This window comes from Buceros rhinoceros, unplaced genomic scaffold (genome assembly GCF_000710305.1).
Source record: "Buceros rhinoceros silvestris isolate BGI_N320 unplaced genomic scaffold, ASM71030v1 scaffold10055, whole genome shotgun sequence".
In the NCBI taxonomy this organism is placed as follows: Eukaryota; Metazoa; Chordata; class Aves; order Bucerotiformes; family Bucerotidae; genus Buceros; species Buceros rhinoceros.
In genome coordinates, this window is record NW_010413428.1 from 29225 (window position 1) to 42196 (window position 12972).

Genomic DNA, 12972 nt, shown 5'->3' on the forward strand with positions numbered 1-12972 from the left:
AGGAAAAGTAGCTGGCAATGTCAGCAGTAAGACAAACTATCTGGTTATGGGGCGAGACTGTGGCCAATCTAAATGTGAAAAGGTGAGTGTTCCTGTGCCTGAGAAAAGCAGAAGTGAAACTGTGAAGTTGATTTTCAGTATCTCTGCCAAAAGGAGGTAGTGCTACCAATAAATCCCACGTTAAGAAGAGGTTGCCTACTATTTTAGGGCTTTGTTTTTATTTATATGTATACATGCGTGTATTAACCCCTTTTTGCTGTTGTTTAAGAACACAACATAGCTTTTACTAGAAAGTGCTTTGAAGTGAATTATATAACTCCTAACATTAAAAACTAAAACTTTACTTTTAATTCTTACTTTTGCTCCAGGCATCAACTTTAGGGACAAAAATTATCGATGAGGATGGTCTGTTTGACCTTATTCGAACTATGCCAGGCAAAAAGTCCAAATATGAGCTGGCAGCTGAAACAGAGGTTTGTTATAAACTTTTTTGCTTTGGTTTGTTTTTAATTGAAAGGACTTTTGGTCACCTGTTCTGGTAACAGTAACCCTATGACTGACAGTTTCTGCTTCTTGGTTAAAAGTGTTGAAAGTGAAAATTTAATATTTGTGTTTAAGACTTGGGAGCTATAGGGTTTTCTCCCACCTTTCATTTTTATGCTGACATTGTTCTGTATTTTAGGTATCTGACTGAGGGGGTAATTGTATCCCCTTAAACTTTGAAATAAGCAACTGTGAGAGATACCATGTGGTACCCAGATAGGCCCAGTAAACATGATACAACTATTTGTAAACCATGTGTATTCATAACAGATGTTGTTACTGTAAAAACAGTAACAATTTTTAATGCACATTTAAATTTAGTCTGTAGTTGCTGATGAAATGTCATTAATCTGTTAGCTCTGTGTTGGGCATTCAGTATAGCCGTTGCTTCAGTAGTTCTGATGTGGCTGGACATGAACTGCTGCTTGTGAAGATACTTTTGTTGTCTGAAGGAAAAGCAGCTCTAAGCTTACTAGCTAATTACTTCCACACCATTTGAATTGTTTTGGGTTGAACGCTTTCTGGAGGTGTTACTTTGCAGGAACTTCCTGAGTGTCTGGTCCATTTGTGCCAAGAGTCATCAGTTTTGCATTATTTTTAAATGATGCATCAGGCTTCTTGAATAAGGGGGCTGCTCTTGGAATGAGCAGAGTATTTCCTGCCTCTTTCTTGTGGGTTGTGCTACAGAACCAGGTGGTATTGTGTTTAACAGTGGTTTACTTTTATCTGCTCTTGAAGGCTTTTTTATCAATACATAAACTTAGTTACTTTCTTAAGCACTTCTGTACATGTGTTCAAAGACAGCATGTTTATTTACTGTATGGGTGTTTTGAAATTTTTCTTTGAATTTCTTACCTATATTTTCTGAAGGCAAAGAAAGCGGAGTCAAGACCTAAAAAGACACCACAGAAAGCTGAAGTTGGAAAAAGGAATTTTAGCCCCTTCAAAAGGGAAGCTGATAATAAAAAATATAAGTCTACTCCAGAAAAAGGAGATACTGTCAAGTCTGTCAAGAAAGAAACCACTGCTGTTCGGAAGCTTATGGACTTTAAATGGCAGGCAGAGAAGAAAGAAGCCCCAAAACTGAAGGGGAACTTGGTTTCTGAGGTTAATGAAGATGGAACGGAGAGACTGCTATGGGTAGATAAATACAAGCCTGTGTCTCTTAAGGCAATAATTGGACAGCAGGGTGAGCAAAGCTGTGCAAATAAACTGCTCCGATGGCTCAGAAACTGGCACAAGAATGCCTCGGAAGATGGACAAGGTGACCAGCATGGTTAAGTTTACTTTGTGTTCTTCCAAGTGTGATTGCTCTGCTTGGTGACCCTGGGCCAGTAAGGCTGAGATAGCAGAGCAACTTGGGATTGAGGCTGCAGTTGGATGCATTTTTGGCAGCAGTTGAGCCCGACTGTCTTTTGTTGAAGCAGTTGTTTACTTACCACCCTCCCCGCCAAAAAAAGCAGAACAGAAAACTGTGTCTGAAACTTTTTTTTCAAGAGAAATTCTGGCCAGTGCTAACCTGTCTGCGAAATACAGGATAGCAACATGTCTAAAGGGCTGCTGCTGTGCATGGGGAGTAGAGGAATTGTTAAGGTTCTGGCTCTGCCTGACAGGTAGTCCATGCGTAGTGTGTCATCCTATAGACGAGTTTCTTCTGAGTTTAAAATGGTGTTAAAGTTCACTTCAGCTTTAGTGGGTAGTGGGGTTTTTCTGTGTGGTGTGTTTGTGGTTTGGTTTAGTTTGTTTGGGGTGTCTTTTTTTTTTTTGTGACGTGGTTGTGAGAAAGTTGCAGAAGTAGTTGTATTTCATTAACAGCATTTGTGCTGTTTTTCAGTTTAGAATCACTGCCAAGTCTTTAAAAAAGATGGTTTAAGCTGCCTTAATGGTTAGGAGGCAGCTGTGTGTGCATTATTTTGATATTCATATCAGGCCTTAAATGAGGAAAAAACTCCAGTAGTGTTTGGATTCTTCGGAAGTATGTAGTTTATTTTGTAATACATACCTACGTAAAATTCGGAACCTTCTTTTGTAGCAAAGACCAATAAAACTGGAGGCAAGGATGATGGTGCTGGTTTTAAAGCAGCGTTACTTTCTGGTCCACCTGGAGTTGGTAAAACTACAACAGCTTCTTTGGTTTGTAAGGTGAGTTCATCTTAACAGTCGTTCCTATCGCTTTTTGTTATATATCGATTTCATATCCAGATACAGTCTGCAGGTGACTTCCCCCTGAATGACCAGGGTTTGCTCCCGGCCTCCTTCCACCTGCCTCAGCACAGGGTTACAGCTGAAAGTATGTGAATGTTTGGATGCCTTCATCTGGGGTCTGGGGCAAGTATGTAACAATGGGCGACCGCATTTCTTTCTGTGACATTGAGAGGAAGCATATCACTGTGTTGAGCAGCTGGAAAAGGTTTTCAAGAATTGTGAGTGTTCACTAGAACTAGTGAGCACTAGTTCTACAAGTCAAAGACTATTTGCACTAAATTTAGCAGTGGACTAAATGAGTTGAGTTCTGGCAAGCTTTTTGAGCGTTTCTGTGGCAAACTTGGTCATAAATAAGGTGTCTTTCTAAAAATTATTCCCAGTTCCCATTCTACTTTAGGATGAGTCAAACTGACAGGGCTCTATGTCCACTTATAAATCTGAATTTAGAAAATAGTTTTTCCTAACTAAGTTTTTTCGTAACTTAGTGTTCCACTAACTGTGTCATGAGGATCAGCTGAGAACTCCATGTTGTAGAAATACCACTAAAGCTGACTTCGTAATAGTGTAGTTGTATTGAATTACAGATTATTTTGGTTTTTTGATTTGTGAGAAGTTTCTTAGAATATGTTACCTCCACCTTGGAAGGGTTGAGAGCTATTGTCAGCTATTGATCTTTGTGCTAGGAAGGAATGGAAACTATTGTCTGCTATTGATCTACGTGCTGGGAAGGAATGATTACTTACCTCATATTTGAGTTGTATGGAGTAAACCTTCAGTCTTCTCATTCTGCCTCCCCTGCCCTAGAGCTTTGTGCCAAGAAGCTGATGCTGCACCCAAAACTAGACCTGCAGAAAAGCTGGGTGTGCTGACTTGGGCTCATTTCTGCACTAGCATGGTCTTTGCTGCTGCTGGTTTCCAACCTAGCTTGCTCATGGCTTCTTCAGGTCTCTGCAGGGTGTTTCAGTGTGCTCTACAGGAGTAGCAAATGTGACTGGGTTGTTCAAGCAGCAAGAACAAAGCTGTGTGCAGCTCACTGCTGCGCCGTGGTGTGCCCCTGGCAGGGGAGTTTGCTGATGAAGGAGCAGCTGGCTTAAGTTCTTTTATGGACTGATATGCAGCCCAACCTCATTCTGAAGTGTTAGGACTGCTGGAGGAGTGGTAACAGCTGGGAAACCTAGCCGTTAAACTGTTAAAAGCTCCTCTGTTACAAGCTTTGAGGCATGTGGCGTGGTTCTTGTCCCAACTCTTTGTGCGTAAGACTTTGATATGCAGCTGGAAAGACTGTGGAGCTTGGCCAGCTTGGCTTATAGTTCTGTTGACAGTTCTGTTAATCCTTCAGAACTAAGTCCGTGCCACTGGCTTCCTTGCCTCCCAACAACCCTTAAAAAAAGTTCTCTTTTGGGCATAACTGTTCCATGTCTGGCTATGTGTTTCTCTGGAGTGCAAGAGAAGAGGAGCATAAGCAGAGAAAGGATTCAAAGCTGTAAATTGTATGTGAAACAGTGTTGTAAGAGCTTTCTTCTGGAACTCTAAACTGTTTCTAAATCTGAGTATTATGTATGCTCTTTCACTGATCTGTGTTTTCATTTTTTGTGTTTAATGTGTTTGGACTAGGAGCTGGGATATAGCTACGTGGAGCTGAATGCAAGTGACACCCGCAGTAAGAACAGTCTAAAGGAAGTAGTGGCTGAATCGCTGAACAACACCAGTATTAAAGACTTCTGTTCTGGTATGTCTGTTTGAAGGAGGACTTCTCTTGTGTAAAGAGTCCAGTTTCAGGAGGGACAGAGCCTTCTTACTAGACAACAGTGTTTGGAATTTAACTTGCTCATCGCTTGGAGGGACCCAGCTCTAATAAGGATGGCTTCATTTAGTAAGCTGTTTTATTTCATCTTCAGTTGTAGAATCAAATCCTGCTATCAGTAGAATCAGTTGTTAATCTGCACAAAATATTCAAGATCTCTGCCGTTACTCTTCTGTTGTGTGGGACTTCTTTCTTGGAAGATGACACAAGGTTGTTATCAGTTTTATTCTGTGCATGTAGATTCATGTGATCAAATGGCAGAGCAGCAGGTTCACCACTACCTCAGTTGTCTAGGATGGGCTTACCTAACCTATAAAGCATTGGGTAAACCTCTGAGCAAGACCCTGTTTTATTTCCATCTCATTTTCTTGTCCATATTCATTTTCAGGCACATCCTCATCAGTTAGCGGAAATCATGTATTGATCATGGATGAAGTGGATGGTATGGCAGGCAATGAAGACAGAGGAGGGATTCAGGTGAAACTGCTACAGTTACTAGCTAATGCCATTGTTAAGAGTGCATACCATACACAGCACTAAACATTTTGAGCCAGGCTACTCCCCTCAACCCATGGTCCATACAACGTCTCTGTAGAGTATGGTTTAGCTGACCTGTTTTAGAAGTCTCTGTGTAGGAAGAATTACACATTGGTAGTGGGGGAAAAAGACACTTCTGTAAAAGAAACCTGGAGCTATGAACTGCGTGTGTGCACTTCAGGTGTTTATTCTTGGATAGGTGAATTTATCTTCAGGTCTCTGCAGCTGGCATCTACCTGAGAGGTTTGTAATCTGACTGGCCCAGTCGTTCTTAGGCAGTAACATGGAATAAACAATGTGTCTTGGGCAGTATTATACTTTGTTCTCCTTAGCAGCTCCAGTTTCAGCTTCTGAAGATTTCCTGTGGTCACATGCGGTACTTTGACAATAAAGGGCACACAGATCTTTAGCTGAGATGCAGACATTTACTTTGCAGCAATATGAAATTGAACTGAATTTCACCTTCATTAGAGCAGGCAAAGTTTGTTCTGGTTAGCCTGATAAGAGCTCAGCCCTGAGGCTTCTGCATTTAGATGGGGAGGGACTGATCTTTTTACTTCCTACTAATTCATTGTTTGTGGCAGGGTGCAGTCAGAAACGCGTTCTCCCTCTGGGCATAGGCCTGGTCCAGCTGGCCTTCAGACAAACGAATCTAGTTCTGCAGGTGGACAGCTCTCAGCTGTTTCATGAAAAATGGTCAAAACGTGATTGCTGGATGTGGATAGTGGAAGAGGGCAGACAGCAGACTTACTGCAGCTGAATAGAACAGCAAGTGGAAAAAGTGGAGAGGGGCTGGGTTTTCGCTGTGCGGAAACATGGGTACGGTAGGAAGAGTTTTATAGACTTGCATCTGTCAAGGATCTGATTTAAGGCAGGGACTAGTGCTGCTTGACAGACATTTTAAACATTCTTATTCTCTGAGTTACCTAATGTAATTGTAATGTGTTTAACTCACAGGAGCTGATTGGTTTGATTAGACACACAAAGATACCCATCATCTGTATGTGTAATGATCGCAACCATCCTAAAATTCGTTCCCTGGTCCACTACTGTTTTGATCTTCGTTTTCAGAGACCTCGTCTGGAACAGATTAAGGTGAGAAGGCTGTGGCTGTATGGGCTGCACTGAGTTACCTTCAGTGACTTTGTCTGCATGTGGCAAAATTTACACAGGATTGGAAACACCACTTAATGCAGCACCTCAGTGAGAAACTTTGCTTTTCAAAATGGGTTGTCTCAAGTTTGTCTTCCGAAAGAATGAGTTCCCCCAAGGCTTCTCAGATTTAGAAGTCTATCTTAAAGATATTCAAAGACTTCTTTTTCAAATGATCATGTGCTTTTTTTTTACATAAATTTTGTCTCATAAGTCATCCCCTATTATTTAAGTTAAGCATGCTTTAAAAAATAGAGAAATATGGTAATGCTCTTTCATAGGTATGTTCTGTAGGGGGGAAGAATTCATAAGAATTCTCTAGTGACAGCTTCTCAATTGTGCGTATTACAGGGTGCCATGATGTCTATTGCATTTAAAGAAGGTTTAAAAATTCCACCACCTGCTATGCAAGAGATAATCCTGGCAGCAAATCAGGACATCAGGCAGGTCAGTGCCAATTCAGCATCAGCGTCCATTCAGAGACCGCGTCACGTACAAGTCCTTGGCTTCGGTGTGGTATTTGATGAACAGCATTACTGGTTTTATGTATAGAGATGAGGCTGTTTTCTGCTCTATTTAAACGCTCTTATGCTACAAATTGTCAATTTTGTTCTTTAGGTTTTACATAATCTTAATATGTGGTGTGCAAAAGACAAATCACTGACTTACGATGAGGCTAAAACAGATGCCAGCAGAGCCAAAAAGGATATCAAACTGGTGAGTGCAAAATACTGGATTGGCTTTTACTGTCGTAGCCTAGTGATGTAATCGCTAGGCTTTATAAGCACCTTCTGAACGAAAGAAAGCAGTGGTAGCCTAGACAAGAGGCGGCTGTCAAACTTGCCACAGATAGTTGAAGATCAGTAAATCCAGGGCTGAGTATACATTTTGATGTACTGGTCTCTTATGTGAGATGGAATTATGAAGCTTATACCTGAGTGATAGTTCTCTTAATACCGGGAGTAAAGCCTAGTTCTCGAAACTGGTGAAGTGCTAGGAAGGAAATACTGAACACTGAACTTGTCCAGGTAAGTCTAGATACCGTTGAGTACCGTCACGACAGTAACTTTGTTGTTATTGTGCCGTGTCAACCTGCAACCCACTGACTTCTTGAAATATCATTTACTTAGGGCCCTTTTGATGTTGTCCGGAAAGTTTTTGCTACTGGAGAGGAGGCTTCTCGTATGTCTCTTATAGACAAATCGGATCTTTTCTTCCATGATTATTCCCTAGCACCTCTCTTTGTCCAAGAGAACTATGTGCATGTAAAACCGTCTGCTGCTGGGTGAGTTAATCCATACCGTAAGTTGACGTAAGCTTTCGTGTCAGAGTGAGTCTGGGCTAAAACCTGTCTGGATATTTCTGCTTTGGAATACAGTCAGCTTTTGTTTCTTTTTTTTCCAGAGGAAATCTGAAAAAGCACTTGATGCTCTTGAGTAGAGCAGCTGATAGTATATGTGATGGTGATATAGTGGACAAACAGATTCGTAGCAAGCAAAACTGGAACCTTCTTCCCACACAGGTGAGCACTTAACACTCACTTTGTGTTTTATGGTGTCCAGTGTAGAAGACTGATCCCTTGAAACTGGTGTTTCGCTATAGCTTTACGACCTGTATAGTTCATCCATCATGTCATAGTCTCTTCTGGTGGTGACTAGAGCAGTTCCCCATGCTTGTATTGTTGAACTCCTGCTGTGTCGCAAAATGAAATCTTCTGAAATTTTTAAAAGCTTGACCCCTCTTTATGAAGCGTGTTTTATGTGTGTGCTTCCTGTCCCAGCCTGTCACCAGGCCAGTATTCCTCCCAAAGCACAGAGGAATGGAGCTTCGTCACTGTACTTCTTTTAATGGTCGTTGAAACATTGGCCAGACTTGTGCTTCAAAGATTATGACTGGCATCAGAGAACGTATCATCGATTCAGTTGGAAGGAACCTCTGGAGGTGGTTTAGTCCATCCCCCCTGCTTAGCGCCTGTAGGGCGCTGAGGAGCTTAACCTAGTTGAGTAGCCTGTACATTTGTGGTGCTTGGCAACGACTCCTCACCATGTCTCTCTCTTGGAGGTTACAGCCCTTGTTTGCGTGAAGGCAGCTGTTTGTCTGACTGCACTCTAAACTGGACATCAGAAACAAACAGGCTTTTTTTTCATGGCTTTTAAAACCCAGAGGATTTCACAGGTATTTTAGAAGATGGTAATAAATAGGGTGGTAGAAGAGATGAAGCTGTGATCTAAAAGGGGTTGAACAGAAACAAGCAACCAAGAAAGAGTTCTCTTAAAGCGAGCCGTTTCCACTGTGGAACTGTATTGACTATCCCTGTGCATGCAGACAAGCAGGCTAGTGTGTCATGGTGTCAGCGAGACTTACACACCGTGGTTTGAGTTCGGCACGTGTGTTACTTTTGCAGGCTATTTATGCAAGTGTTCTCCCTGGGGAGCTGATGAGAGGTCACATGTCCCAGTTTCCTGTCTTTCCCAGCTGGCTGGGGAAATTTTCATCTGCAGGCAAGCACGATCGCATCATTCAAGAACTGTCAATGCACATGAGCCTCAGGTAGTACTGACATTCCTCATCTGGCTTATACCGATACAGATGTTTAGTTCTCGTGGAGTTCATGACCTACCACGAATTCCTTGATGTGCTTGGTACGAACTTAAGGGTGTATTCTCTGAATATCCTCATATGGTGTTGGTGACTCTCAGCACTTAATCTGGACAGCAGTCAGACTGCAGACACTCTAGGCTTAGTCAGCAGTGCTGGGACTCTCAACGCTCCTCCCCCCGCAAAAGCTTGTTCTTCATCTGTTGAGGATGTGTCCCCCCAGGCTGGCTGGTGTTCGTTCACCTTGCACGGTTGTCCCTAGTGCAGGTATGGCAAAAGGAGTGGCACGGTACAGCTTGCAGTTAACTCTTAGGGCAGCTGATTATCCATTGAGTGAGGGCCTACCTACAGGTTGCTTGGGTTTAGAAGCGGGTGCTGGTGGTCGTACAGATTTACTTACTACTTTCAATTTGACAAAGAACCCAGATGTGCAAGAGGACAGTAAACATGGAGTATTTGTCGTGTTTGCGGGATGCGATTGTCCGGCCCTTGAAAGACTTCGGAGCAGATGGTGTACAAGAAGCTGTAACATTCATGGACTCTTACTGCTTGATGAAAGAAGATATTGAAAACATCATGGAAATAAGCACGTGGGGAGGAAAACCCAGTCCTTTCTCAAAGCTGGATCCCAAGGTAAGTTCACTAGTGAATCTTTCCCTTTTCTTCTGTATCTTTAAAAAATGCTAGAATAGCAGCTGTGGTGTGGATGTGCTGCTGAATGGCTGAGGTTGGTACAGCTCCTTGTTAGCTGTAATCTAATCGACGGTAGTCTTGGTAAATCAGCTATCAAATGTATTAGCCAAGGTTCACGGGTATGTCCGAAAAGATAGTCAGACTGTGCTTCATGCAGCAGTCTCATACTACTTGTTCCTGGTGTAAAGGATCACTGGGAGTCGCCTGTGTCTGGGGCATAGGAGTGAAACCCGGAAGGGACAGGGAGGGCGGCTATCTTTCTACAAGCCATCTCCTGGCTATCGGCCATATCATGTTCGTGCACACTCGCTGCCTTTCGTACCATCATGCAAAGCGGGAGGGATGTGCAGCTGTATGCGTTACAGTTGTGGGCACTGAATTAAGAGGATGCCTGGCAGCTTGCACCTTCCACAGTCCAGTTACCCTGGACTGCCAGACTTGGAGGGACTGTGTGTGGTGCTGCTCCAGTGTCCAGCTAGTTGGCTTCAGTGGCTGGGACCCTCATCTGGTACAAGGTGGGCTTAAGCAGCTGTGAGATCTGAGCCGTGATCTCGGCCATCCAGGTCAAGTGCTCGGGGAAGGAGAAGACTCTTCTCTGCTGGTAACTAAACCCGTGCTGCTATTGGGCATTTACCCCTAGTCTGAATACAGGTGCTCCGTGCTGCTGAGGGTGGCTTTGTAAGTGACTTGGAGGAGGTGGTGGCAGAAGCAGCTGAGGATGCATGATCTGTCTGAGGATTACATGGGACTCATTCGGATGCTGTGTGACCTTTTGAGATTGTGTCCTCTTCTACAAATCTTTGGTCACATCTTCCCAAAGGAAAGATCATGGAATCTCTAGTTAAGAGTTGGTTAGCTAACAATCTGCAGTTCCTCAGCAGGTGCTCATGGTGTTTTCTTTCAATCTAACAGGTCAAAGCAGCTTTTACACGTGCCTACAACAAAGAGGCACATCTGACTCCGTACTCACTTAGTTCTGTCAAGACATCTAAAAGGCAGTCGGGATCCGTGGCGACTTTAGAACTGAATGAAGACTTGAATGTGGTAGAGACTCAGTCTGATGAGGATGAGCAAGATAGTGTTGAAAGTGATGCAATGATTAAGGTGACAACACTAAAATGTTTCCTCTGTTACCCTTCTGGGACTTGTAACAATCTGAATTTAGAAAATATTTTTTTTTGAAAGGTCGATCTATTTTATACATATGCACTACAATTTTAAAATTTGTAACTAGAAGTAGTGGGGAAAAGTCTATTTCTCTCTTGCTTTCTGTCTGAATCTTGGACCGAAGTGAGACATCACTGTAAACTCATGAATCCTGCATCTGCTTTCAAAACTTAGTAGTATTTTAGGAGTTGGTAGGGATGGTGCCATAGGTCAGGAGCAGCCACAGGCCTTTGCTTGTGGTTATTGCAGATGGCAACTCAGTGCTGCCCTTTGTAGCTGTCGCCGAATTGGGGGACTGTGGTCAGCCCTTAAGGCTGAATGCTGCAGAGCCTGTACTCTCCATGGCATTTAAAAACTTCATACCGGAGAGGGGAGGGGAAGAGAAGAGATGGCTTTTTCTTCTAACACTGACTGAGTTTTAACTTACGCTTTTGTCCTGTTGCAGATGGATTTTAAACTGTCTGTATGTTCTGTTTGCAGCAAAAAAAGGTGAAGTCTTCCAAGCTACCAAAAAGAGAGAAGAATGAAGAAACAACAAAAAAAGAAGGGAAAAGAAAAGAGAAAACAAGACATTAAACAGAATAAAATCTTGCTGTGGTTGCAGCTTTGTTTATCTAACAGCTGTTGGGAACGTGAGACAGAGCCAGTGCTGGAGCTGGGACAGTAGAACCAGGGTTCTCACAATGCTCCTCTTATAGAGGGGCTGTAGCTGCTGTCCTCTCTCACTCTGCCGTGCTGTACTTAACTCTTGGTGTGCTACAGTGTTAGAAGCCATAAATAGCCTTGTGCAACAAACGCTGAGGTATGTGGACACGATGAAAATGCAGTGCTTCCTTACCTGACATTTATGCTAAGTGTTCCTAGGTCTTGACTATGCTTTTTTATACATCCTGACATTATGTGGTGAACTCTTGTAAATAGTACATCATGCAACATCCCCCAGCCTAAATGGCGTATTTGTACATTATAGAAATTAAGCAGTGTATAAAATTACAATAAAATGTTTCGCAGGAGTCTTTTAAAATTTGGTTAAGTTCACAGTGTTCTGTGTCTCTCCCTCTCTTTTCTTGTGGCTTTCCTTCATGTAGGGGATGTGGTGTTACTCTTTTCCTACACCTTCACTTTTGTTCAGTTACACAGAAAAGAAGTGAGGGGGTTTGTTCCAAAACTTGAGGAGCCCTTGCTTGAGGGAGTTGTATCTTTAATCAAAGCCAGAAAGAAATACAGAGGAAGTAGTGTTTAACAGAGAAAACTCACAGGTGTTCAGAACTGATGCTGAAAAAGAGAACACTAGGGGTGCTTTTGACACTCGTAACACAAACTAAGGGACATTTTGTCTTTAGTGCCAATAAAATGCAAATTTTGCGGGGTAAGAAGAATTATCAATCAGTTTTATTACTATAATAAATCAAAGTACAAAACTTATCAAAAGCTAAATATTTACAGGCTGTCACAAAATAGACTTGATGTGGTTGTTGCTCTTAAATCCAAGTGGGCAAAAGATAGGCTATGTCCCTGGTGCTTGCCAGACAACACGTGCAGTTCTGAAAATAAACAGAGGGGCTTAGTCATTCCTCAGGATGTAAAAACTAGGATAGCAATCTACAAGGCTTCTCAGACCAGAAAAAAAAATTAACAAATGAAGTTAATGGGGTTTGTCACCTGTGCATGACTTTGACCTATAGCTACATTTTCATGTAAGGTGTTTGCACTAGTAGATCTGCCTTCAACCATCAAAGTTAACAAGGAGCTCTGTTAACTTGTTTTTGTATTTAAGTGTGTGCTACAGACAACACAGTGCTCTCATTCCTTGTAAGACAAGGATTTCAGGCCAGTGGTATGCTGCTGTTACCCTGTGAAATGTAGATGCTAAGATCATGGAGCCTGGGTTTTAGACCTGCTCCTCCCAGTTAGCATCTCTCTCTCCCTCCACTCAGATGCTTGTTGCTGGAGCTGTAGAAGGATTGGACGATGCTGAGATCTTCAAACTGTTCCCTGTGCTACAGAAGCACAGAGGTGTTCAGGAACAGGTTCCAAACCAGAACATGTTGTGCGTGATAATGGGACCATAGAAATAAACTGCTTTAGAGCCTGGAATGATTTAACAATGAGGTTACTTCCAGTAGCAAAAGCGACAGGGCTTTGCATGCCTGAGGGCAATACCATCAGGTCTTAGTTACCTGGGGCACAGAACCCCCACTCTGAAGTTAGATCCCTGAATGCTGCGTTGCCCTTGCTGGGAAGGACTCACAGCCTCTAGCACATACCTGAAG

General features: G+C 42.6%; 1 protein-coding gene across 1 annotated transcript in view; it reads left to right on the top strand.

Moving 5' to 3' along the window:
- RFC1 (replication factor C (activator 1) 1, 145kDa) overlaps positions 1-11275 on the top strand; it is a gene marked incomplete at its 5' end in the record, with an annotated part of 34538 nt that extends 23263 nt beyond the window's left edge. The window contains 15 exons of the mRNA XM_010136723.1: positions 12-82; positions 369-473; positions 1414-1807; positions 2576-2685; positions 4363-4477; positions 4941-5029; positions 6047-6184; positions 6593-6688; positions 6860-6958; positions 7372-7526; positions 7646-7763; positions 8646-8791; positions 9259-9472; positions 10445-10636; positions 11180-11275. Of these exons, the coding sequence (XP_010135025.1) occupies positions 12-82; positions 369-473; positions 1414-1807; positions 2576-2685; positions 4363-4477; positions 4941-5029; positions 6047-6184; positions 6593-6688; positions 6860-6958; positions 7372-7526; positions 7646-7763; positions 8646-8791; positions 9259-9472; positions 10445-10636; positions 11180-11275 (2138 nt within the window). The remainder of the gene's footprint in view (positions 1-11; positions 83-368; positions 474-1413; positions 1808-2575; positions 2686-4362; positions 4478-4940; positions 5030-6046; positions 6185-6592; positions 6689-6859; positions 6959-7371; positions 7527-7645; positions 7764-8645; positions 8792-9258; positions 9473-10444; positions 10637-11179) is intronic.
- Positions 11276-12972: the final 1697 nt, after the last annotated feature.